The sequence below is a fragment of the Lepisosteus platostomus genome, chromosome 5 (assembly GCF_059453375.1).
Source record: "Lepisosteus platostomus isolate fLepPlt1 chromosome 5, fLepPlt1.hap1, whole genome shotgun sequence".
In the NCBI taxonomy this organism is placed as follows: Eukaryota; Metazoa; Chordata; class Actinopteri; order Semionotiformes; family Lepisosteidae; genus Lepisosteus; species Lepisosteus platostomus.
The window spans coordinates 36,494,223-36,519,174 of record NC_142615.1 but is presented as its reverse complement, the minus strand read 5'-3'; the positions used below and the strand labels follow the sequence as shown (position 1 = coordinate 36,519,174).

Genomic DNA, 24,952 nt, shown 5'->3' with positions numbered 1-24,952 from the left:
ATTAACATATTTACATATTTTATTCCCAAAAGAAGAATAAAATCACAAAATAAATCATGATGGCAAAGCATGCTTTTATTATTTTAAAGAGGTCTTTGATTTATTCTGATCTATTCTTACTCTATGTAAATATCGTTCTCACATAATGATATTGTCACGCCCTCTGTAGCAAGAGGATGCTCCTACTCAGTCCTGTCCCTAGTTTTCTGTTTTTCGCTTTCCTTCCGGTGTCTCTCTGTCTGGGGCTATATATTTCCGGGTCACTCATTTACCTTCACTCAGCATTAACGTTCAGATTTCCAGAGACCCGCCTAGCACAAGGTCACCACTCCATCTGCTGCCTGAGGGCATTGGTTTCTATACAACTCCTGAACTGCTGAGCCCGGGCTAACCCCCCATTCCACCACTTCGCATAGGGTCTTTTTCCGCTCTCCTGCCATTCCACGGTTCGTTCCTTCCGATGTCCGTGACAGATATACAACTGAATTTATTTTTAGAAAAATAGAAGCAAAATCTATAATATAATTTGGCAGAATACTTCATCTTTAATATTTTTTCCAGGACACGGAAATACTATGTTTTAACTAAATATCTGCAGCATCACAAGAATTAAGAGAATAAATATTTTTTCACCTGATATCTTTTATCTCAGGACCAGTGCTTTCAGCCCAGGACGTCCGCCTAACTGGAGGAAGGAGTCACTGTGAAGGCAGGGTGGAGGTTCAATACAACAGGACTTGGAAGACCATTCTCATGGGCTCTTGGGACAACAAAGAGGCTTCTGTAGTCTGCAGACAGCTGGGCTGTGGCTCTGTAGTGCAAATCTATAACTCTTCTCTGTATGGGACAGGCGACAGTGCTCTGTGTCTGACAGGTATTCAGTGCTCTGTAGTATAAGTCTATAACTCTTCTCTGTATGGGACAGGCGACAGTGCTCTGTGTCTGACAGGTATTCAGTGCTCTGTACTACAAGTCTATAACTCCTCTCTGTTTGGGACAGTGACAGTGTTGTGTGTCTGACAGGTATTCAGTGCTTGGGTGATGAGTCTGACCTGGTGAACTGCAGTTCTCCACAGACAGTCAGCTGCAGCCCTGGACAGGAAGTGGCCCTGCTCTGCTCTAGTGAGTGCTAAGCTTCATTACACTTTGAAACGGCTTGAGACTGTGAATGTTGGTTTAAATCATCCAAATATCAGAGATCCCATTTAATTAATATTACTTACGAACTTGCAGTACTGAAAGGAAGAGGCAAATCTTTTCCTAGAAGCTGTGTTCCTAGAAGCAAATTGGATTGTAGCACTGGATTGGATCTCAGTTGTTTGGCATTTATAGTATACTATATCAATGCACATGAGGCTTTGTGTGTTAAATCCTTCCTTTACTAATCATCAGTTTCCACAAGGTGATGGAAATAAAAAAATGATAAATTATTAAACCAATTAATAATGAATGAGATTTAATTTTTACTGTCCCTTTTTTGTGTTTATTGAATAAATTCAGTCTGTTTTCTTTCCGCTCATTGATGCAACTGTTTCATAACTTCTAGCCTTCGTTACTTTTTAAAATATTTTTTTTTTGTTAAGGGTCTATTTTTCACAGATGTTAATATTTCACCCAAATACACACCTGGCAGTATAAAAAAAATCATCATTCCTTTCCAATTAGTTAGAAAATTATATTTGTATTTTACAGTTTTATTGCAATTTTAATTTATTATAATTAATTCTAATACTGGAAAGAAAGGTATTATTGCTAATACTGTCTGTTCCTCTTAGACCATAACTCTCTTAGCAAATTGTGTCCCTCTAGAGGTCATATTCACGTCTTAGTAGTAGACACCTCTGACCCCTAACCTCTGACTCTCTGCTCTTAGCCCAGCGCTCCCTCAGGCTGGTTGGGGGAGGCGATGATTGTGCTGGGAGGCTGGAGGTTTATCACAGTGGCTCCTGGGGGACAATCTGCGATGACTCCTGGGACCTGGCAGACTCTCAGGTGGTGTGCAGGCAGCTCCAGTGTGGGACGGCCCTCAGTGCCCCAGTGCCGGCCTCCTTCAGCCAGGGAACTGGACCCATCTGGCTGGACGAGGTGGGCTGTAAGGGGAACGAGTCGTCTCTGTGGGAGTGTCCCTCAGCAGGGTGGGGACAGCATGACTGTAGACACAAGGAGGATGTGAGAATCCTGTGTTCAGGTTAGAGGGCTATATTTTTATGTTTGAAATCTGTGCAAAGGTGTAAAAAAATAAATTGTTATTATATGTTTTTAGTCTTTAAAAAATATACATATCCCTTTTTGAGATCAAAGTTGAAAGAACTGGAGTTTAATAGGCTGAGATGGGAGGAAATGTCTGTGAGTCAGAAAATATCCCTGTTCCTCAACATAGGGAGTTTGGACAGAATTCAAAAACCCATCTCAAATCCCATAAGAGATAAGACTAAACGTGGACATTTGGTCTAAATACAAAATACAGATCCAACATACCCCAGTAAACACTACCAACCAGTCAAGCATGGCAGTGTTGCTTCTCTTCAGCAGGGACTATGAGGAAATCATTAAGACCATAGGAAAAATGGACAGAGCCAAGTACAAACAAATACCAGAGGAAAACATGTTTCCATCTGCTGAAGATTTAAAACTGGGGCAAAAATTCAAATTTCAATTGGGCCTCAGAAAAACAGACTGAAGCTTCTGGGGCTGAGGAGGTGGAGAGTAATGTGTGAAAGTGGACACTTGGTCAATATGGAGCCTACAGTGCTGACAGGAGTGAGTGGGGAGAGAAAGAATATCAGATGATGGAGGCAATCGTGGCACAGACTCACTCTGGAGATCATTTATATTAAGTGTCAGTACTAAGTGACAAATATAAATATATACACATTTTGGATTGGATATCAACAATTGATTGTTCCACTTCATGAAACAAATCAACGACATGTAGACGATGAGAACTTAAAATATTATTAAAATATTATATTATTATATTTGCCATTATTTTCATAGGTGTGAAAATGTTGATCTATAAAAGTCTTGTGACTCTGAGTGCTCTATGTTGAAAAAAATGCTTCAGATCAGACCCAAATATGAAATATATTGTAGAGCAATATTGTTTTTGAGAATTTTAACTGTTGTATTGGAATAAGGTTAAGCTGTTTATGTAAGAGGGATTTCTTTCTTGGTTTCTCACTTTCTTCCCAGAGCACAAGCAGCTGAGGCTGTCTGCAGGCTGCTCAGGACAGGCAGAGGTTTACTACAATGGCACCTGGGGCAGTGTGTGTCAGAACGGCATGACGGACATTACAGCTGCAGTGATCTGTAAACAGCTGGGCTGTGGAGACAAGGGCACCGTCAGAGAGACAGACTCCAGGCTGAGCCTTGATCCCAAATGGCTGGACTTTGTCTCCTGTCGCAAACATGACTCCACCCTGTGGCAGTGTCCCTCCTCCCCCTGGGGTCAGAATGAGTGTGAAGACTGGGAAGTGGCTGAGATCACCTGCTCAGGTAAAAAGATCTCATGCTTTTCCCTGTCATAAAAGAAGTCCATATTGATTCTTCCATGCTAGAACTTATATGAACTATGTGGAATGAGAGGCTAATGAGGGAGTGGAATAAAGGCTTTGGAATTCAAAGGACATGTTAAGAATTTAATAAACAGTTTTGCCTTCTGCTTTAACAATTCATCAAAGGCCAACTTCAATAAATCATCTCTCCATCCATCCGTTTTCTTATCACTTCTTCCAATTTATAGTCACATGGGAGCTGTAGCCTATCCAGGGTCAAGCAACCATGATGAAAAAATTAACCACAAAGAAGAATTAACCACATAGAAGTCATATGTCATATTGAATAGTAATATGACTCCCTGTGGTCTTCATGTGACCTTATATGGTGTGTTTTTTGTACTGCTCATTGACAATCATTAACCCGTGACTTAATTACCTAGGTATACCAAGTTAAAATTGCAATTATTATTGATCAGGGGATCCTCCACATCTCAGCTAGAAGTGTTTACTCTGCCAGATATCACAAAGTGTATCTAAAAATGAGACACTTCCTAGTCACCTATAGCTGTAGCAAAACTTTCAGTCTAAATATGTGAGTCAGCAGCAGTTTAACCCTCATTTATTATTGTACATGCTGCTATTGTAATGTAATGTTATATAGCAGTAATAACTGAAGTGTTATAAAAGGTCTTGTCAGGTACAGTTTCCAGGTCTCCATTCTGCAGCCTCAACAAAATCCTGTTTTTCCAGCCTCCAGCAACCACAGGCCCTGCTCTGAGGACCCCACTCAGCAGCACTGCACAGGTTAGTTTACAGCTGCTGTGACCCCAGAAGCGTAATCATCTCAGCATGGGATGATTCAATCAAATGTTGCGAAGCAAACACTCCCCATGATTAACCAACAGGCAGTGCTCCTTTAAAGTCTGCATCCAATCAGATCTCTGGGGTTCTTACATTGTTCTGGTTTTTCATCATCAGAGGCTCTGCGCCTGGCTGGAGGCACTAACTGCTCTGGCCGGGTGGAGCTGCGGTACGAGGGCTCCTGGGGGACAGTCTGTGACGACTCCTGGGACCTGCAGGATGCCCAGGTGGTCTGCAGACAGCTGGGCTGTGGGGACGCAGTGAGTGCAGCAATAGAGGCCCCATTCGGACCAGGGAGTGGTGCCATCTGGCTGGACGAAGTGAACTGCAGGGGCAGTGAGCTTCTCCTGTGGGACTGCTGTCACTCTGGACTGAATCAGAGTGACTGTCAGCACAAGGAGGATGCAGGGGTTACTTGTACTGGTAAGATTGGAGGGATGGAGGATTTTCAATACATTACAAACAGGGATTCTTATCTCTGCAGGAGTTTCGTGTTCTGCCATGTCATTTCCTTTATTTCATGATCATTCTAAGCAGGGGCAACATTCAGCTCTTGTTAAGCCAATTAATTTAGTTGCAGGAAGTGATTCAAGCCCAGGCCTATCTAGGTTCTCCTGCTCTGATCTCCATTTGTGAATTCTCTTGACTTCTCTGACAAATGTAAAGGGATTTAAATCTGGACAGACAGCTAGACCACATGCTTGATTTCTCTAAAACAAGCTTTTCTTTTCTCTTCCCCAGGTTTGACAACTACAACAGTTACAACAGCTACTCCAGCAGCAGCAACAAGTAAATTACAAGGCTTTCCTGTTCCAAATAATCCTTATTCTCCATACTTATGCGTCTTCGCATATGCAGTGCAGAAACCTTTTCTCTCTCTTCTTGGCATGACACTAACAGTTTTACTGGTCTGGTGGAGGTCGTGGGTTGACCTTCTGTTGGGTTTTATTGACATCACTTACACTTACAAAACCGAGACAGTTGAAACTTCTTAACAGATAGTAAGAGACGTCTGATCTAAGCTTCGAGTGTTTGTATTTAACCAACACTACATCTCCTCTTCTGAGCTCCTCTCCTTTTCTGGCTTTACCAGGGGTCACTAAATTACCCAGACAGCCAAAGCAGGAGCCAGGAGGCTGGACTGTCCCAGCTGTGGTCTTCTTCCTGCTGGGAGCTCTGGTCTTTGTGCTGCTGGTCCTGCTAGTTGGGCAGCTGATATGGAACAGGAGACTGCGTAAAGGTAAGGAGTGAGTCCAATTGGGAAAACCCTGAGAAGAGCTTTGTGTTTATTACAGTGATAAGCTCATGCAAGAGCTTGTGTATGTCCAATCTGGAGTTATAACATCCATTTATTTGCCACTGTATATCCTGATAATTAAAGGATGCTCAATCTTAATGAGAAATAATATATTCACGTTGCATTTCAAACTATACATCAACCTTACAAGGTGAGAGATTCTTCCCAGGTGAGGTCAGGAAATCAGAGCTTCCAGACTGGGTGTCCTGACCTGTGCTATTCAGAATTCAGCTCTCATCATTTCACGATCAAGCAGTGAGATGTGTGCTGGCCTTCACAGAGCTCTTACCTGACAATAAACAATAAACAATGGTCCAGGGATTGCAGTCTAGTGAGGTGACAGGCCAAGGTTCCGGGGTTTTGAGTTTGTCTCCCTTCTGATAAAAAAATACCCATAAAAATATAGTAATAATAATAATAATAATAATAATAATAATAATAATAAATTAACTTTTTCTTAAGATATGCAGCAATGTGTCTACTTCTCTGTTCTTTTCCAAAGCTTTAACTGAAGCAGAGGTCAAGCCCATGAATGAAGCTCTGTACCAGGAAATTGACTTCACACTGACTGCAGAGGGAGCCCTCAGGAGAGGTGAGTGGACACACACATTGGCCATCAACCATGACAGCACCCTCTCTTGTATAGGAGGCAAGAGAACATGCTCAACACTCAGTACTACAGTCTCAACACATGAAGAAACACACTGCCGCAGAATGTGTGTGCCCAGGTTGTCATTACTGACTCTGTGGACCAATTATTTTAAGATAATATAAGATCATTTTATTGGCCATATACAATTACTTGTATTAGGAATTTGTCTTTTCGCATACCCCACACAGACACATAGACAGGGAGAGAAGCTTGTTGTCAGAGCGCAGGGTCAGCCATTTATATGGCGCCCCTGGAGCAGTTGGGGTTAAGGGCCTTGCCCAGGGGCCCAATGGAGTAGGATTCCTCTGCCAGCCGTGGGATTCGACCAACAACCTTCTAGCCACAGGTGCAGATCCTTAGCCACAGAGCCACCACAAAGCCTTCGCAGCAGCTGGAGAAAAATCTTCCCTATTTTAATAACTGGATGTGAATTTCTTGATTAGCAATGGATGCACAGCACTGTTATGCAACACATTTGAATATCACACCTCATAGCAACAGTGAATTTACTCTTATCATTGTTTAACTGAATAGAAATAATTCAGTGCAGCATTTGTCACTTTTTAAAAGCACAAACTCTGAGTTAGTGTTCACACCCTGGCTTTTCCCCAGTGGGAAAAGACATTAGATGCATTGAGGCTGCTGTCTGACTGCAGGTATCTCTGCTCTGTCCTCCTTTTCACAGGGAGATTCCTCTCTGATGAGTTGCCCTCTGAATACGACGATTTGGAAGACAGTAAGGGAGACCCAGTCCCAGGTAAACATAGCCCCCTTGCACATGTGTTTCTATCAACACCCTTAGAAGAAAACACGTTTGTTGTTCGAAATCTTGGTAAATCAATTTGGCAGACTCAGTGATGTCTTTATAACATGCTTGTTATGTCAGAGCAGTGGTAGTATGATGTTGTTGGTAAATTAATGCCATCTTCAATAGTTAGTTAATTTTTGCTGTCATTTTCACTTGATCACATATTAAAAATTGTTTTTCACTCCGTGCTATAAAAAACCCTATGTCAGAGTCAAAATCCCACATTCAACCCCAATGTCACAATTCTTTAAAATTGCAGTACATGATATGGGTCACTCATGGCTTAGTGAGTCTTATATCACCGAATCATATATTTGTCATACAGGGATGACGTGTCCCCATCAGCTCTGTGGCCAATATGCACTGTCTTCCAAATTTTCCCCCACCATGAGAATGTTTCAAGCATTACAGTACAGTGGCACTAAACATCAATAATTTACAGATGCAGCCATTCAAAATGCGCGGGCGATACCGCATTATTTTCCGGTACGCTGTACGCAGTCTACCGCAAGCTACCGGTAAATACCGCGAGTTACCGGTAAATACCGCGAGTTACCGTAAATTCTCCTATAATACAACAAGCAAAATAATAGTATCCGGAATTTCCGCAAGGTGGAGCTAATAAACTCAACCTCTCATGTTTGAGCTGTGGCCATCAAAGTCTTTAACGAAGATATTACTAATAGTATTAATAATGAATGACCTTGGACAAGCTGTAAGTGTAAACTCAAAGTATTGCCAAGGTCAACATTCTTTTTTTCATTGACCGTCTTTGTAAAAGTAACACCACAGCATTTCGCAATCACGGATTTGTTTCCAATCATGCAAAGTACAGTAATTTTTGAGAATCGAATCACCATGCCTTTTACATGCTCATAAAAGAGATTGATTTAGGAACATAAACATATTACCGTATGAAAACTGTACTGTATACAGTATGTATATTTAATGTCTTAACTGTGCCCGTTTAAGTATTGAATATTCATATCTAATTTTACCACTGAAGGGAAATCTTAGTAGCTGAGCATAAAAAGAATAGGAGCATACTGCAACGCGTGTGGTCCATAAACTATATTAATTTTGGAACATAAACATACAGTATATGGCTGGTCTCGGTACTTTAAAGAAAACATACACGAAACATGGTTTCATTGTGACCAGAATCGGTCTTGGGATATTTTTAACTTGATTTACAGTATTTGAGAGGTATGTCTTAACACCGATACTACAGTGCATAAATACTGCTCACGTATATGTTTCTAGATTTATATTATGCATTTCATACGGTCAAATTACTTTTGAGCAACTAATAAGAAGCGCGAAACGGTATGCGTTTTAGTTTCGTTTTGTGCTGGGACTCTGCTTTTAACAATGTCGCCGTGGATTGATTAGAGATATCAAGTACATACAAGTCATTTTTTAAATGTTGTAGTTCGTCTTGTAAAAATGTTACGAGTACATCATCTATCAACAATTACACAGGTTCTGTTTCCATATTGCGGATTTTGGTTACGTAATATTATTTTCTAGATTTCACGTTGTGAATATATGATTTGGGCAAACAGAGCCGCAAAGAAGTACATTATAGGTTGTTGTTTTTTTTTGTGCAGTTTTATCTAGAACAAGCGATGCTTAAACCTTTGTCTTATTCTTGTGAAACTATCCACACGACAGTTACAGTACCTAGGAGTTGACTTCAGTGATGTCACTGATGGGATGTTTCTAAAAATCCATCCTCTGTAAAACGTCTTCTCTAGTTGTCCTGCATATGTATTCGCTAATGAAGCTGTGTGTTCTGAGCCTGGATCTCTACATTTCTTTATGAACCAGCTTTGAGGGCTAAAGACAGCTTGTGTTTAAATTGAGTGTAAGGTAATTTATGCTTCTAAAGTCATGGTCAGCATTTATTATTGTACTGTGTTGTAAACGTGTTCTGTGCCTAGTCACATTATTTTATAGCGTTTTTATAGTGTTGTCAAATCTGGTGGCGCTGTGTGTTAGTTTCCTGACTCCCATGTCACATAGTCTGTGATTGAATCCCATGGAACTATGACTTTATTTTTTAACAAACATTTCTCTGAAAAAATGAAACGTTTCCCTTGGTCGGAGATTAAATAAAACCTCACTCGCACCAAACAAATTTATATTTCTAAATATCACAACATGATCGAATTTAAGTCTTTATAATAACAATGAATAGTCACCTTTGCGTTACAAAATAAACATTTATATTGATTTGAATCGCGTTTTGATTTAAATCGTAAATGCGTGTTTAAATATATGTGTTTAAAGGCGATATACTGTATAAAAGCGCTGATTCTTATGGAGTGTGTTCCGCCGGGGATTCAAAAAAAATATTTTTTTAATCACGTATCTAAGGAAAATTGCAGTATAACTTTGTTCATGCACAAACAGTGGCATGTTACATTATAATTTGGGTGTCTCCTCTTGCCAGAAAGCTCTAAAGTGCATTTTGAGTGCGGTTTTTGAGTTTTTCTAAATTGCAACCCATAAATAAAGCTGATAGAGCTTAGACTAACTGTATTCTAAACTATTAATTCATTTAGGGCTAAAATACATTCATTGTCTTCCAATCGAGTCGAGTTGACATTGGAAGCTTGCCACTCCTGGACTGTTAAACCAACGCATTAGCATGTTAAAGCGATTCCATTGAGGAGCCCAGCTACCAGTTAACACTGTACTTCCTACTTTGAAAATACCTGTGAAACCGGTTTAATTCGTCACAGCCAGCACTCCGGCAGAGAGGGGGTTGTACTCGTAAAGTAGAAGCAGGCGAGATTTCCAGCGAAAGACACCTCCCCCCCCCTCAAAAACCCAGTAAGCAGTAATGCTTTATGTTGATCCCATTCTTTTCTCTTCCTGTTGTGTGAAACTCATCAGCAGGTCTTTTTTTCCCAATCAGAGGCTCTGAAAATAGCGTACCGCCCACTGCGCTCCGTCAGAGAGGGGCGCTGCACTGAGAGAGGGAGGAGGCGCGGAGCTCAGCAGTACAGAACGAACGTTCTGCTGCCTGGAGCGCTTATGGCAGCGATCGCGTCTGCATTTATAACTTAGTTTTTAAAATTAATCAAGCAATATGAAGCATCTCTTTTTACTTTTAAGTCACTTAATTATCATTAAGCACAGCTTTCTCACCACTTAGACTACTTTTTGATACCATCCTTAGTCAAACAAGAAACGTTTTGTTCTGTCTAATGACATTACAAGTGGAAAGATTACAGATTTTAATCGTCTTTAATTTTGTTACGTTATACATTTTAGAAACGTTTCATCCATACAAACACCACAAAACTATTTTCGATTGTATTTCTGAATAGTATGTTACACTTAGTTCACTGTTTTAAATACATCTAATTAAGAAAGTTAGGTGTTAGCATAAACTATTAGCAATCAATAATATTAAATTTAGCACTGTAATAAGTTGTTGCACTTTCCCCCGCATCTTGTAAAAATATATTTTCATTGTTCAAATATACATTAAGTCTGACTATCATATAATAAGTTAAATACAAAACTAAAGAAAAAATAGGGTTAAATATAATTCAAAATATTTTGCTAACAATGTTAACTGTTTATGAATAATAAAATGTATTAACTAAGGAGTAGGATGGCACAGTTGTTAGTATGTTTTTTTGTTTTGTTTCTTTTTCATAAATACAACAGTAGTATCTGATGTCTCAGTGGCTTTCAAAATTAAATTATGCATGCAAACCTGTGAACTAGAAAGATAACTAAGATATCCATCCATTTATAATGGTGGCGAAGTGGTTAGCATTGCTATCTTGCAGCACTGGGGTCCTAGGTTCAATTCCTGCCATCCTGTGTGTGGGGGGTTTACATGTTCTCTCTGGGTTACATGGTTTTTCTCCATATGTGTGATATGACTCCCTCCAGAACATACTGGTATGTTAATTGGTTTATGGGAAAACTGGCCCTGGTGTGTGTGTGTTTGTGTCTGTCTGTCCTGTGATGGACTGGCGCTATGTCCAGGGTGTATTATGCCTTGTGTCCGTTGCTTGCTGGGATAGGCTCCAAATCCTATGTACTGGATAAAGAGATTAGAAATGGATGGAAGTAAAGGCACTGTGTGGATGGAACTATACACAGTGTTAGAAACCCACTATGAAATGGCAGCATCTCACTGAGAATAAAATATTTTATAGTGCTGGCTTAAGGAAACAGTCTTTCCACCTCTCTTGCACATCAGTATCCATACCTAGTTATTTAAACAAATTGCCTCTAACTATAAACATCTTAATATGCTGGCTCTGTGGATCCGCATCAGCTATATTTGCCCATTCCTTCAATTCATGTGCATCCAACACACAGTTCAATGCCAGCAACTACACATAATCTAAAATACAATCCTTATTTCAATATCTACGTAAACATATAGTCTGTTAACTTCATCATCTTCATCAAAAGTATGCCTAACCCCATTAGGAAGTGTTCTTGTTATAAGTGTATTCCTCAGCTTTCCCCAAATTATCTTCTTCTTGCCAACATCTCTAGTCTTTTATCTTGCAATAACTCAGCCAACACTTAAATCTCCAAAAGCTGCTTGTGTTAATTTCTTTAAATCACAAATATCATGTGTAAATACTGTCCATGTAATACTCTGCATTGTGGAATAATAGTTTATTTTAAAGGGAACTAGAGAAACTAAGAACTAGAGAAATCAAGAAAGGCTTTTTTTTCTAGAATTAATAAATGCACATCCTGTTCACTGGGGAAATTAAATCCACACTGAGCAATCTTCAATATGTTCAGAATATGACAGCAAGAATCCTATCAGGGATGCATTATACCTGTTTTCAAGTCCTTGCACTGGTTACCTATCAGATTTCGAGTCAACTTCAAAATCCTTATCCTCATTCAGTACCTACAGTATATGGCTTATTATCTGTCTACTCCCCACCTTTGTCCGTCTGACTCTGGTCTTCTAGCTGTCCTCAAGAACATCTACATTCTGTGGGTGACAGGGTCTTCTCTAGATGCACCCCAGAGCTCTCAATTTTTATTCCCAGTGATATCAGTCACGTACCCTGAGTGCATTTAAATCTAACCTCAGAACCTTTCTTTTCAGAAGACTTAGTGTCTGTATCTGCTTCATTTTCTAATTTTGGTAGCACCTCTAACTGCTTGTCTTTCTTATATGTATTTACTTTGTAATCTGTGGTCCTTTTATCTGTTTTTACATCTACTGTATTGCTTTGAGATGCCACTTTTAAAGGTGATATATAAAATAAAGTTTTTTATTATTGTTATAGAGAAACATGATCAGATTTGCCCTGGTTCAGAAAAAAATATCTCAAGTATACTAGTTTGTCACTCTTCTCATTCCCTTTGCTAAATGACTTTTCATACTAATCTGATCAATCTAACTGCCTGTTTTCTGTACTTTCTCTATCCTGCTAGATTTGCAATTATTCTGAAAATTTTCTTCTTGAAATAACTCATTTCTAAATAACTTTTTTCACTGTTAACATCTTGCAGCAACTCTGCGACAAAATATACACTTAGCTCAACCTGACAGTTCATCCTGCTACCAACATTGAATAAAAAAAATCTTAAGATTTCTATATTTATGTCTTTATTTAGTGGTTTCATTAGTGACAAAGGCTAAACTTTCTTGGAAAAATGTCTTTTATGTGTTGCAGAAAAAACTGACTTGCTTTAACAAAATATGTTTACAAATCCTTTCACCTGCCAATCTACATGAATGCCCAACTATCTGAGAAGCTCTCCATGAAACTATGGTTGCTATTAATTCATTTAGGGCTCACTGACAGAATTGCTGTTTTTTATGCATGATAATTTTCTGATTCCTCACTCTGTTTCATGTTTATAGATAAGACTTTATTGATCGCGAAGGGAAATTGATGTACATGTTCATGTACATGATGAACATGTTTGCATGTTCTTTTGTAACATACACCTTTTTGTGATTTTTTTGTATATCTAAGCAAGTGTTCCTGCATCCCTCTTCTGCACTATAGTCATGGCTTTTTTTCTGTTTGTTTATTTCAAAGCAACACCTGCTCCATTTCTAAAACTTTTTGCCCATGTGCATTTTTGTGCACTTTAACGTCCTGAATTTTCATTTGCATTAATTTGTAGAATGAATTTGAGTTTTAGCCTTAAGTTTTCACTATCTTTTGTTTCTTGTCCTACAACTGTTATTATTGATCACCGAATTATTGTACTTGACATGACTTCATTCAGCCTTTCCTGAACGTCTATGACAGGCAGAGAGAGTGCTGTTTCTGGTGCGATCTTTTGCAGCTGACATTTCACTGTTTTAAACGAACAAGAAATTAGATTGCTCATAAATCAGTTATTCTATATAAACACAGTGTTATTGCCCTCCGAAAATCCTCTTTTTCTTGTTCGTTTTAGAGACCTTGATCGAAAATAATTTTAGATGTCAGAAAGGATTTATTTTCTCTGTATTTCCTACATTGCTTTGTCGAGATTTTAACTTTATATCTAACTTTATATCTAGGCTCAGATTTCAACTATAAATCGTACAGTAATTAATAGCAGTAAATACTGATGTTTTACGCCCTCTTACCACAAAAATATATGTTTTGTATTTGGGATTAACTTTATTTCGCACGCGTAGCTACTCCGATTCGGACACCGAACAGTTAAAGATGGCGGCAAATCAGACACCCAGATGGGGGGGGGGGGCGTCTTCTCGCCTCCATAACTAAAATGCCAAATAGGAGTGGCTTAAGCGACATACACAGTCGTGTAACTGACAGTTTGAGGTAGCCTATCGTGTAAATTTCGCTTTGTTGCTGATAGGTTAAGCTTTCGAAACTCTGCCCCAAAGTCATGTGACTGATTTTTCGCCCTGTTTCGTTGGTTAAACGCAAGGATCACAAGCACCACCATGGTAACTGGGATGTGTAGTTTTTAATTCCGTTTGAATTATAACTGTACGTACTGTCTTCATTTTTGGCCAGGGCTTTAAAGAGAAGGCGCGCCAAAAGATTTCGGTGCCGTCGTCTCCGCTTTAAAGGTACCCCCGTGCTGGAAGAATTTGACCTCAGAACGTTTGCCCAGCGTAGTTATAGTGGACATAAAAACAAGAGTTCGCTGGCATTATATCCTAGAAGACACATACCGGCGCCAGACCGGTAAAATGCCTGATGAACTAGGGATAGGACAGTTTCCAAGTGCTTGTACAATCGATGGAAATGTTCAAATAAATGTGCAAAAGAAATAAACAAAATAATCATTTATTTCTTTATCATATTGGCTAGCTAATGTCCTCTCTTTGCTAGTTAGTGGCTGTGTTTCTGCGTTGGGTAGCAACGGGTGACTGTTCTCAGGCGGAAGATGTAAACAGCTTAATTTTCTTGTTAAATAATTTTTAAAAATTAAAATTCATTCTATACAGCAATCACATATTTGGGTACCGTTTCATAAAACTTTCATGCTTAAAATGTTTAGGGAGAAATGGAAGACTGGTGTGTATTTTTTCTTTAAACTATCCAGACCAGCCATACACAGTACAGTTTATGTACATACAGTAATGTTTATGTTCCTAAATTAATATCGTTTATGACCTTCAGATGCGTTATGCTCCTCTTCTTTTTATGCTCAGCTACTAAAATTTCCCTTTAGTGGTAAAATTCCATATAAATATTCAAAACTAAGCGGATTGAAACGTGCACAGTAAAGACATTAAATGATTAAACCTTTTCACTACCAACCAATGCACCACGAGTGCCCTTGTCGGTCATTTTGGCCAGCCAATCACTTACCGCGGTGCCCTCCGGTGCCCTGCGGGTAGGTTACTGTACCGCGGGTTTTTACCGCTCATTTTGAATGGCTGCATCTGTAGGTCTTGAAAGTCCATTTCAAAGAAACTAAATAACTACTCATGAAAAAGTGTCACACACAGCTAAAATAACAAATTGATACCATTCCATCTTTTATGTGTTTAATATAATCTAAAACTATGAATTTCTATGAAATCAAACTGAAACAGTGCCACTCTTTGGTCAACATAATACATATTTCCCCAGATCCTCCTCATTTGTCTCTTCCTAGACACAATTCCACAAACACACAATTATACAGCCACACACACAAATGATGACAACTTGCCTTCATATGTGTCAAGACAGTACTAAGTGTGTAACACTTTTTTTGCATATAAGTAATGATATTAAAATATTTTTAGTCTGAATAATGGACAGTTTATCTACAAACCTTTTTTTCCTGGTTTCCTATAACCTATTGAGATATAGTGGGGAACAGATAGCTGTATCTACTGAAGAGTAAACTTTTCATTTTAGAGGATGAAATAGTTATTTTGAAGTAGTTAGGAGTAAATAAAGGAATTATAATAAAGAATCTAACCACAAGAAGTAAGAAGCAGAAGAAGAAAATTGCATCAATTTTCTAGGTGAAACACTGTAAGTAATTGATCTCATGTTCCCAGGAAAACTCCTCTGTGATGAGCTGCAGTCTGAATATGATGATGTGGAGAACAATGAGAATGATCCCAACTCAGGTGAGGGCTGTGGAAGCCAGGGGAGCTCTACAGAGTGCTACATATGGAAAACAATCTATGTACATTATATGTGCATCTGTATACCTAGATGCATAAGAACAATTAGAATGAGTGGAAGATGAATATTTCAAGATAAAAGAAAAAATAAAAGCATCTCACACACAGAAAAATGAAGAAAAATAAGTCTTACCACCATCCAACCCAGGACACAGCAGCGAGGCTCAAATTCTAGATTTTTCAATCTGAACTGATGATCCTTCCTTTCTAATGAGCTTTTGGAAGACTGAATGTAACCTATATGTTTTTGTTTTTTGCTGAATGTCTTTTTAAAATGTTTTTAATGACTCGGATATGACTATTAGACTAGTGTTGATAAGACGATTGTTGAGCAGGCATCTGAACACACAGAATCGGAGTATCATTCCTGCTTATTGACTTTTCTGGTTCTGATACAGTTTAGCTTTCTATATTTGCAGAGGAAATTTTTAATATGTTGGTAATCTTCATTATTTACTACACATTGAATGTACTGTATCACTTTGGATTAACATTTTAAATAAAGCTTTACTTTCATTGATCTGGTAAGAGTCATTTTCCTGGTCAGTAATAAAATAGTGAAAATGACAGTAGAATCTTGCACAACAATGTATCAAGCTGAGATTTTTTTTCTCTCTAGCAATGATTTAGAATGACATTTTAGAGCACTACAGCTGTGAGCTTTTGAAAGGAAGTACATTGTGTTTCCACAACATACTTATACAAATAATGTTTCCATGGTGATGGAACTGTAGAAATAATGTGCAGGTCAGAGATCAGTGTCTTCACATCCCCTCCCCAGGGAGAAAATCCTGCTGCAGTGGTGTTGCGGTGGAGGGAGGGGATAGAAAAGAGGTGCGCAGTGCCCTCTGCAGCCAAGGAGCTGTTATCAGCAGGGAAGCAGAAGTGCCAGATTAGAATTTGACCTCCACCTAAATTTATGTCTGAATAATGGACAGTTTATCTACAAACCTTTTTTTCCTGGTTTCCTATAACCTATTGAGATATAGTGGGGAACAGATAGCTGTATCTACTGAAGAGTAAACTTTTCATTTTAGAGGATGAAATAGTTATTTTGAAGTAGTTAGGAGTAAATAAAGGAATTATAATAAAGAATCTAACCACAAGAAGTAAGAAGCAGAAGAAGAAAATTGCATCAATTTTCTAGGTGAAACACTGTAAGTAATTGATCTCATGTTCCCAGGAAAACTCCTCTGTGATGAGCTGCAGTCTGAATATGATGATGTGGAGAACAATGAGAATGATCCCAACTCAGGTGAGGGCTGTGGAAGCCAGGGGAGCTCACAGTGGGCGTGGGAGGTTCAGCAGGTCTTCAGATAGTTCACAGGGAACCATTCCAAAGTCAACTAGACCCAGGACCAGACCTTAACTGTGGTTCAACTGTCAGGGGGTCTTCAGGGTTAAATCCCAGCACATTGAGAAAGAGGGTTTCTTACAGTGGGTCTGACTCAGTTTTTGGAGTCCCACCTGGAATCCCTGCTGAGAAACATTACATTTCTGCATAAACATATATTAGTTTATTAGTGTATCCTATTCATATATTCTGTTTCCTATAGAGTTTACAACACATGTTTGGAAGAAAGATTAGATCCTAATCTCACTTCCTGTTCTTCTAAATTTAAATGTATGTATTGGGATGTTTTCACAATTAATACAGCAGGTAATACCTGAGCATTTGAAAACCCTGAGGCATGTGTAACAATACTTATACTCATCTGAAATAGGGGATTAAACACAACAAATGTGTCATCATGGATAAAGTCAGAGAACTTTCTGAAGACTGCATATGAGGTTATTCACCAAACAATCTCCCCTCAGAAGTACCACAATCTCATATTCCATTACAGGAGGCGTCCCGTAAGTGTAATATGACTCCTACTGGACTTTATTTACAGTACTATAAAAATGACAATATACATCGAAGACATACATCTGTTTTTGATGTTTTTTATCTATTTTAGTGGGATGCACTGTTCACATATTCTGTATTTTTTTAAAATATAATCTTGCCCTAACACATTTCTGGGACTTTTTGCATAAATGGTTATGAGCTCTGAGGCAAACTAAACTATGTTTCAGTGCCAATGCCCTGGTCTTTTTGAAGAACTGGTTATTTAATATCCTAGATCAATTCATTACTACTGAGGGAATTAACTAAAAGTTTGTATTATATCTTGTTAACTATGTATCTTTTTACTTATATTTTACTAAATCCATCTCCATCTCAAAAGATAACATAGCTACATAATGTCTTTACTAATAGCTGGCATAGTTCTCAGGGAAATGACCGAGTGACCTCTGCTGGAACAAATGGTCTATTCAGCAGAAGGGGCTGCTTGTCACATAAGCTGGAAGAAAATAATATATATATATATGTATGTACTGGTCAGCTTTTTCAAATGACTATATATAGCCATAAGGCAAACAGAGAGTCATCTGGGAGTGTATCTTGTATTGTTTATTTCGCTATATAAAGGAGCACTGTAAACGTTGGTATTTAAGTCTTGTGCCACACAACACAAGACTTCCATATGCATATGAAATAAAGACGACTTTCAACACACAAACTCTCAGCTGATGGCCTTTTTTGTGGCACAGCACTACCAACCACTAATTACTAGTGATTGTTTGGAATAATACCTATAAATTTCTACATATCCTTTCAGTAAAGAATTAATAATTATTAAATTCTAGTGACTTAAATTGACTTCTTTCACTTGCATTTTCACATTATGGGAAGGATTCCCATTGCAAAGTTCTTAGCATTGATAGTGCCACATGTATTTTGTATCTTCACACTCCATGTATTTTATATATTTTTCACAAGCTTGTTTCTTTGAGTAATGAGATATTGAAGGGAAACTTCTGTCTCAATTTGCCTTTCTAACACATTTTATTTTATTCCACAAGTCACTGCCTCAGCAAACTTTACCACCAGCTCAGCAGGCAGAACCAGCCAGTATGAGATAGTATGAGATAGCTATTGGTATTTATCCTGATGAATAAGGTAAATGGTTAAAAAAGAAAATTACAGTGTGTTAAGAAAATATGGACATATGGTCAGTTTCTGTATGAATGACTCTGTTTTTGTAACGAACAGTTCTTTCCGGACCCTATGTGGACAACACAATCTGACGAAGTGGGGAAACACTGGGGAAATGTCATGCAGGAATACGGGGCTGAAGACAGGGGGGCATGTCCAAGGTGCGCTGGTGCAAGGGGGAGGTGTGGCCGAGGCGAACAATCCCAAAGAGTAATCCTTAGAGTATCCAAGAACACATGAGTAAGTCCAAAACCAGGAGACCCATCAAAACTCGGAATTAAAACCACGAAGGCCGGGTCGAAACCAGCGGACAGGGGACAAGGAACAGGAACAGGGGTTAAAACCTTAACGGGACCAGGCGCTTCCAGGTCCCGGACTCGCACGATATGGAAATCAGATGCAGAGCCCGGCTGAGCGTCAGCGCCTGGCTTTTAAGGTGGGCTGGGAATAGGAAACAGGTGCAGAGAATAAAGTCTTAAGTGAAAGGGCTGGAGCACCCTTAAGGAGGGGGGACTAATATCGTGACAGTTTTCTGTACCCTGTCCACCTATTCTGCTGACTGTGTGTCTCTGGCAGGTGTCTCCCCCATTTCTCCTGGAGTGCAGAGTCTCCTGGCCACACAGCCCATTGAAGAAGGATGTGACTATGATGATGTTGGAGTCTCCTGGCCACATGGCCCATTGAAGAAGGATGTGACTATGATGATGTTGGAGTCTCCTGGCCACACAGCCCATTGAAGAAGGATGTGACTATGATGATGTCAGAGTCTCCTGACCACACCACCCTCTGAAGAAGGATCTGAGTATGATTATGTCAGAGCACTGTGAGCCTGTTTGTGCAGTTTTATAGAGGATTCATCCTCAAGTCAGATTAGAGTTTTTAACTGAGTAACACCATAACGATATGCCTTGTGTTTCTGATTAAAATACTGTTAAAATACTGTTAACTTTCCCTTAATGTGTGTAGTTCTATGCAGTATGTTATGAAGTGTTTGATTTGAGATTATTCAGTCACTGTACAGCTGAGACCCTGTACAGTAATCACACAGTCACTGGCCTAGTGTGACCTTGTTACTGTGTCTCCTGCTGTGTCTACAAGGCTGAGACTGACCTGCACATTTATACCTTTACATTGAGAGACACTGCATTGCAACAGAAGGTCTACCTGTCCAGCAATTCTGAGACCAGAACTGAACATTGTGATTGTTGTTTCCCAGAAGTGTGTCATTATCAGAACACGTAGATACAACATCAATTCATGATCAGTTTATCTGGCCTGATTTCATGTAGCACTTGCCATAAACACTGCCCTTACGGAGTGCTACATATGTTAAACAATCTGTGTACATTATATGTGCATCTGTATACCTAGATGCATAAGAACAATCAGAATGAGTGGAAGATGAATAGTTCAAGATAAAAGAAAAAATAAAAGCATCTCACACACAGAAAAATGAAGAAAAATAAGTCTTACCACCATCCAACCCAGGACACAGCAGCGAGGCTCAAATTCTAGATTTTTCAATCTGAACTGATGATCCTTCCTTTCTAATGAGCTTTTGGAAGACTGAATGTAACCTATATGTTGTTGTTTTTTGCTGAATGTCTTTTTAAAATGTTTTTAATGACTCGGATATGACTATTAGACTAGTGTTGATAAGACGATTGATGAGCAGGCATCTGAACACACAGAATCGGAGTATCATTCCTGCTTATTGACTTTTCTGGTTCTGATACAGTTTAGCTTTCTATATTTGCAGAGGAAATTTTTAATATGTTGGTAATCTTCATTATTTACTACACATTGAATGTACTGTATCACTTTGGATTAACATTTTAAACAAAGCTTTACTTTCATTGATCTGGTAAGAGTCATTTTCCTGGTCAGTAATAAAATAGTGAAAATGACAGTAGAATCTTGCACAACAATGTATCAAGCTGAGATTTCTTTTCTCTCTAGCAATGATTTAGAATGACATTTTAGAGCACTACAGCTGTGAGCTTTTGAAAGGAAGTACATTGTGTTTCCACAACATACTTTTACAAATAATGTTTCCATGGTGATGGAACTTTAGAAATAATGTGCAGGTCAGAGATCAGTGTCTTCACATCCCCTCTCCAGGGAGAAAATCCTGCTGCAGTGGTGTTGCGGTGGAGGGAGGGGATAGAAAAGAGGTGCGCAGTGCCCTCTGCAGCCAAGGAGCTGTTATCAGCAGGGAAGCAGAAGTGCCAGATTAGAATTTGACCTCCACCTAAATTTATGTCTGAATAACATTATATACAGATGCAGCTTCTCAGAACACATGGTATTTCTTCTAGATATGGTAAAAGTTGTGCGGTGCCTTATGCATTTCACTGGCCAAAGACAATCAATAAGTTGCACTTAGATGTTATTAAAACGATTACTTCATTCAATCTGTTTCTCTAATGTGCATGTTTAAATCCATTTAATATTGAATATCAATATGACATTTTACAACTAAGGCTAAATTTTGGTAGCTAAAAATAAAAACATAAGTACTGTATAGCGCAATTGTGTTTTGATTTGAACCATTGTTTGCATCTCAATAATCCATTCGTCCTCGAGAGAAGCAAAGACAGAAATGTTTTGAGTCTCACAAAGATCCTGTTCTCAAACCAAAAGAAAGGTTTAATGTGATCCCGCTAGAAAAAAAGTCAAATTCCATCTGAAATGATGTCCCCTCAAACATTTTGTAATATCTCTGGAAGTTTGTACAGTAGAAGCCTGGTTAAATGCTTAAATTCAAACTAAACAAGACTATTGGAATGAGATTTGATGTCGAACTGGGATTGAAATAAATCGGAACACTGCACTTCATTGTGCTTTCTGTATGACAAAAGTTGTGCTTTCTGTGTTTTTGATAACTCAGCTGTTAGAGTGGAAGACCGTAGTAGAAACAGCTGGGAATGCTCAGGCCTCTGGTTTGAATCTGGCTGGAAGAAAGGTGCTTTTTATGTTCTTTAATCAAAAAGTGAAAATAGCAAATTTGTCATTCACTTAAACATTCATCAAAAGCTGAGTGAAGCACAGCCTCTTGTTCTGAATTCTCATCACGTCTAGTTTTGACCTTTAAAATGTCGACTGCTCACTCTTCCTAACACAAAGAGCTGCAGGTAACAGTACCTATCGGGAGTTTAGTTCAGTGGTAGAGCACATGCCTCGCATCACTGTAACGTGTGCAGCCCTTTCTATAGACTGGATGAGTCTCCTGTTCCATCTCCAATTCTTTCTGCACATATCGCCTGTTTCACCACCGTTATCATTAGACTATGGCCCCTAATATGAGAATACTGTTCCAAAAGACTGTCTTAAATAGTAACGCTGAAAAGGGTAATGATAACAGTTTTTTTTATTAAGGTAACCTTACATTTGCTTGTATAGTATAATTTATTATCTGTACCCGCAAATCCCCAATATTACTGCTGTCTCCTGAGAAACACAAGTGTAGAGTCAAATCATATGAAATAATACAACAAATCTATTCAATTAACACCCAGATGTGACAGAACACTTTTAAGACTTATACCCCTTTAAATAAGTATTTCCTTAATTTCAGTTCTCTTCCCTCCATGGGATACCTGAAAATTCACTATAGCATAATAAAGGCTGTGCATGCATTACCTGTAATACAGCTACTAATAAAGATAACATTAAAGTTGATTATTAAGAAATTACGCTTTTATTAATAAAATATGTTCTGATAAAAGAAGTCTTCATAGAACCTAGGTAAATCCCTGTAGTAGTCTAACAACTCCAAAAAAGAAAAAAAAACAGAACAACTTCAAAACAAAGAGAAAAAGAACATTAAAAACAAATCTGGGGAACAACAAAAACACAGAATCTAATGCGAGAGCTTTTCAAGTCTTCAGTACTCCATCGTGCTCCTCTCGTATCAGTAGACCTCTCTCATATATTTGTGTATTGGTCAGCTGGAGGTCCATTGCTGATGGTAATTTAAGTAGGGAGCTGTGTCACCATGTGTGGACTACATAGGAACAAGTAAAATTTTATTCCATGCTGAAAAGAGAAGCAAACAACGTTTGAGCTTTGGAGCCTTCTTCAGGTCTGACAAGGAACAAACCTTTACTTGTTCCTTTGATGTTAATTTAGACCTGATCTCCAGCAAATACTTAACAGGACCTAAACTGGTCAGTTAGTTTAAATAGTTGAAGATACAGGCCACACTGCTCCAGGTGAGGCCTGAACTCAATCTCAGCATGAGTTCAATCACACCACTGGAGCTGCAGAAGTCTCTTTTTACACAGACTAATGCAATTGGAATTTGTCACGAAACAAATGAGAACTGCAGCTGTGCACTTGAGACAGGATGCCACCGTATTAATTTTAACACTCCAGTCAAACAAGCAGACATGTCACTATTGCTAAATCGTTACAAAAGACGCCAACTAATGACCAGTTTTATTTTTAACAGAACTTTACTGAAAGTTAAACTTATAAAATTACCTGAGCAAATAAATACAACAATTATGACCTTCTCAGCATTTTTTTAAATGAATAAATTTATTTATCCACGGTGTGCCTTGTGCTAACTTTTCAGAACTTTGATTTTCTCTCTCTCCTGTGTCAGTAGGAACTTACATTTCAAATTAAGTTCTTTAATCAGTTCCAATATCTTCCTTTCAAAGTAGGGAGGAGCAAGCTGGCGTGTTGTTTTGCCTGTGGGTATTCTTTATGACTATATCTTCTGACACCTGTGCACAATCCTACAACATTACAAGAGAAGCGCTATAACAGGAGTCATAAAAGTGCAAGAGGCCACATTGAACAATCATTCGGAATTGTAAAACAACTAACGCTTTGCTTGGGTGTCATTTGGTTTGTATACCAGTCCATCAAGAGCCAGCACCATCATCATCAGGTCATGTGCAGTCCTACAACCCTTGCGATTGACTGGATTGAGCTAAATTTTCCATCTCCATGGCATGCAGCACACTCTGGCTGTTTCAACACAGTCATTATTGGACCACAGTGCACTGTCTCTTCTGTCCTGTGGCTATCATAATCACTTTTAAGAAGCCAAGTTTTTTTCTTTAACATGTGCTTGGGTGCCACCCATTTCCTTATTATCCCTGCTTTCCACTGATAACCACACTTACCAGGGCTATCCAGTAGTGGTCCTGCCGGTAGAATTGGGGCGACTGCCTGCTACTCCCGCCCAGTGGATGCCCCAAAGAGAAGATACCCTCCCTGCTGGAGCTGACCAGCGATTCCCACACCGACGGAGGAGTCCAGCAAGGGGGAAGAGAAGCCAGCCCGTGCAGCAACCCCCGCGGAACAGCCCCGCACGCTGTTTTGCGACCGCAGCGGGAAGAGACGACACCGAGCCCGGTTCTGCTGGGCACCCAAACCTCGCACTCCGCGATCAGTGTCGGGAAACGGGAACGGGTCGACTCAGCGCGGGGACGGCCGCCCTTGAACACCTCAACCCCCTCTCCGGAGAGCGCTGTGAAGACCGGCACCCCTCACACCACTGTGGGGCGAGTCGGCTATAGCCTGTACCTCCAGTGCCGAATCGAATCGAGGAACAACCCTGCCTGGCCCTACTGTGGCTAAAGACTGTGATGGGACAGCTCGCCGCAGTGCGGGGGAAACAGGTGCTTGCCTTTTGTCTAGGTGCAGCGATGGTGCGCCACCCCTGCTACCTCGCACCCATCCAGGAGGACTGCATTCTGGGGCTGGACCTACTGCAGCGAGTGGGGGCCAGTTTGGACTTGGGCCGGCAGGAGTTGGTGTGGCAGGGGGAGCAACTTCACCTGGTGGAGGGCAGGCCCGGCGAAGGCCGAGGGACGCGGGCTTGCCGGAGCCGGGGGAAAAAGAGTCAGTGGCGGCGGCGGCAGACCGGGCCTGTGAGCCGGGGAGCGAGTGTGCCGGATCCTGCCCCCGAGTCGGCCGGGGAGCCAGACAAGGCGGCAGCGGTTGCGTGGAAGCGAGGCGCGGCGTTGAGGACCTCTACCAACACGACATCGAGACTGGTGACCCTCTGCCATCCGCATCCCACCTGGACGCATGGCTCACGCCAAGGGGACCGCCGCCGAGGAAAAGATCCTGGAGATGGCCGCAGCAGGAGTGATTAAGCCCTCCGCAAGCCCTCGGCGCCAGCTGTACTGGTCCAAAAAAAAGAAGGCTCGTGGAGGTTCTGCGTAA

General features: G+C 39.8%; 1 protein-coding gene across 1 annotated transcript in view; it reads left to right on the top strand.

Annotated features, from left to right (window-relative positions):
• LOC148666008 (antigen WC1.1-like) overlaps positions 1-24,361 on the top strand; it is a 31,986-nt gene extending 7,625 nt beyond the window's left edge. Inside the window, exons 5-18 of the mRNA XM_088630965.1 lie at positions 653-874; positions 1,024-1,122; positions 1,874-2,188; positions 3,193-3,495; positions 4,248-4,301; positions 4,476-4,781; positions 5,100-5,147; positions 5,452-5,598; positions 6,158-6,247; positions 6,993-7,064; positions 15,595-15,666; positions 16,907-16,978; positions 19,343-19,472; positions 23,968-24,361. Of these exons, the coding sequence (XP_088487091.1) occupies positions 653-874; positions 1,024-1,122; positions 1,874-2,188; positions 3,193-3,495; positions 4,248-4,301; positions 4,476-4,781; positions 5,100-5,147; positions 5,452-5,598; positions 6,158-6,247; positions 6,993-7,064; positions 15,595-15,666; positions 16,907-16,978; positions 19,343-19,472; positions 23,968-24,361 (2,324 nt within the window). The remainder of the gene's footprint in view (positions 1-652; positions 875-1,023; positions 1,123-1,873; positions 2,189-3,192; positions 3,496-4,247; positions 4,302-4,475; positions 4,782-5,099; positions 5,148-5,451; positions 5,599-6,157; positions 6,248-6,992; positions 7,065-15,594; positions 15,667-16,906; positions 16,979-19,342; positions 19,473-23,967) is intronic.
• Positions 24,362-24,952: the final 591 nt, after the last annotated feature.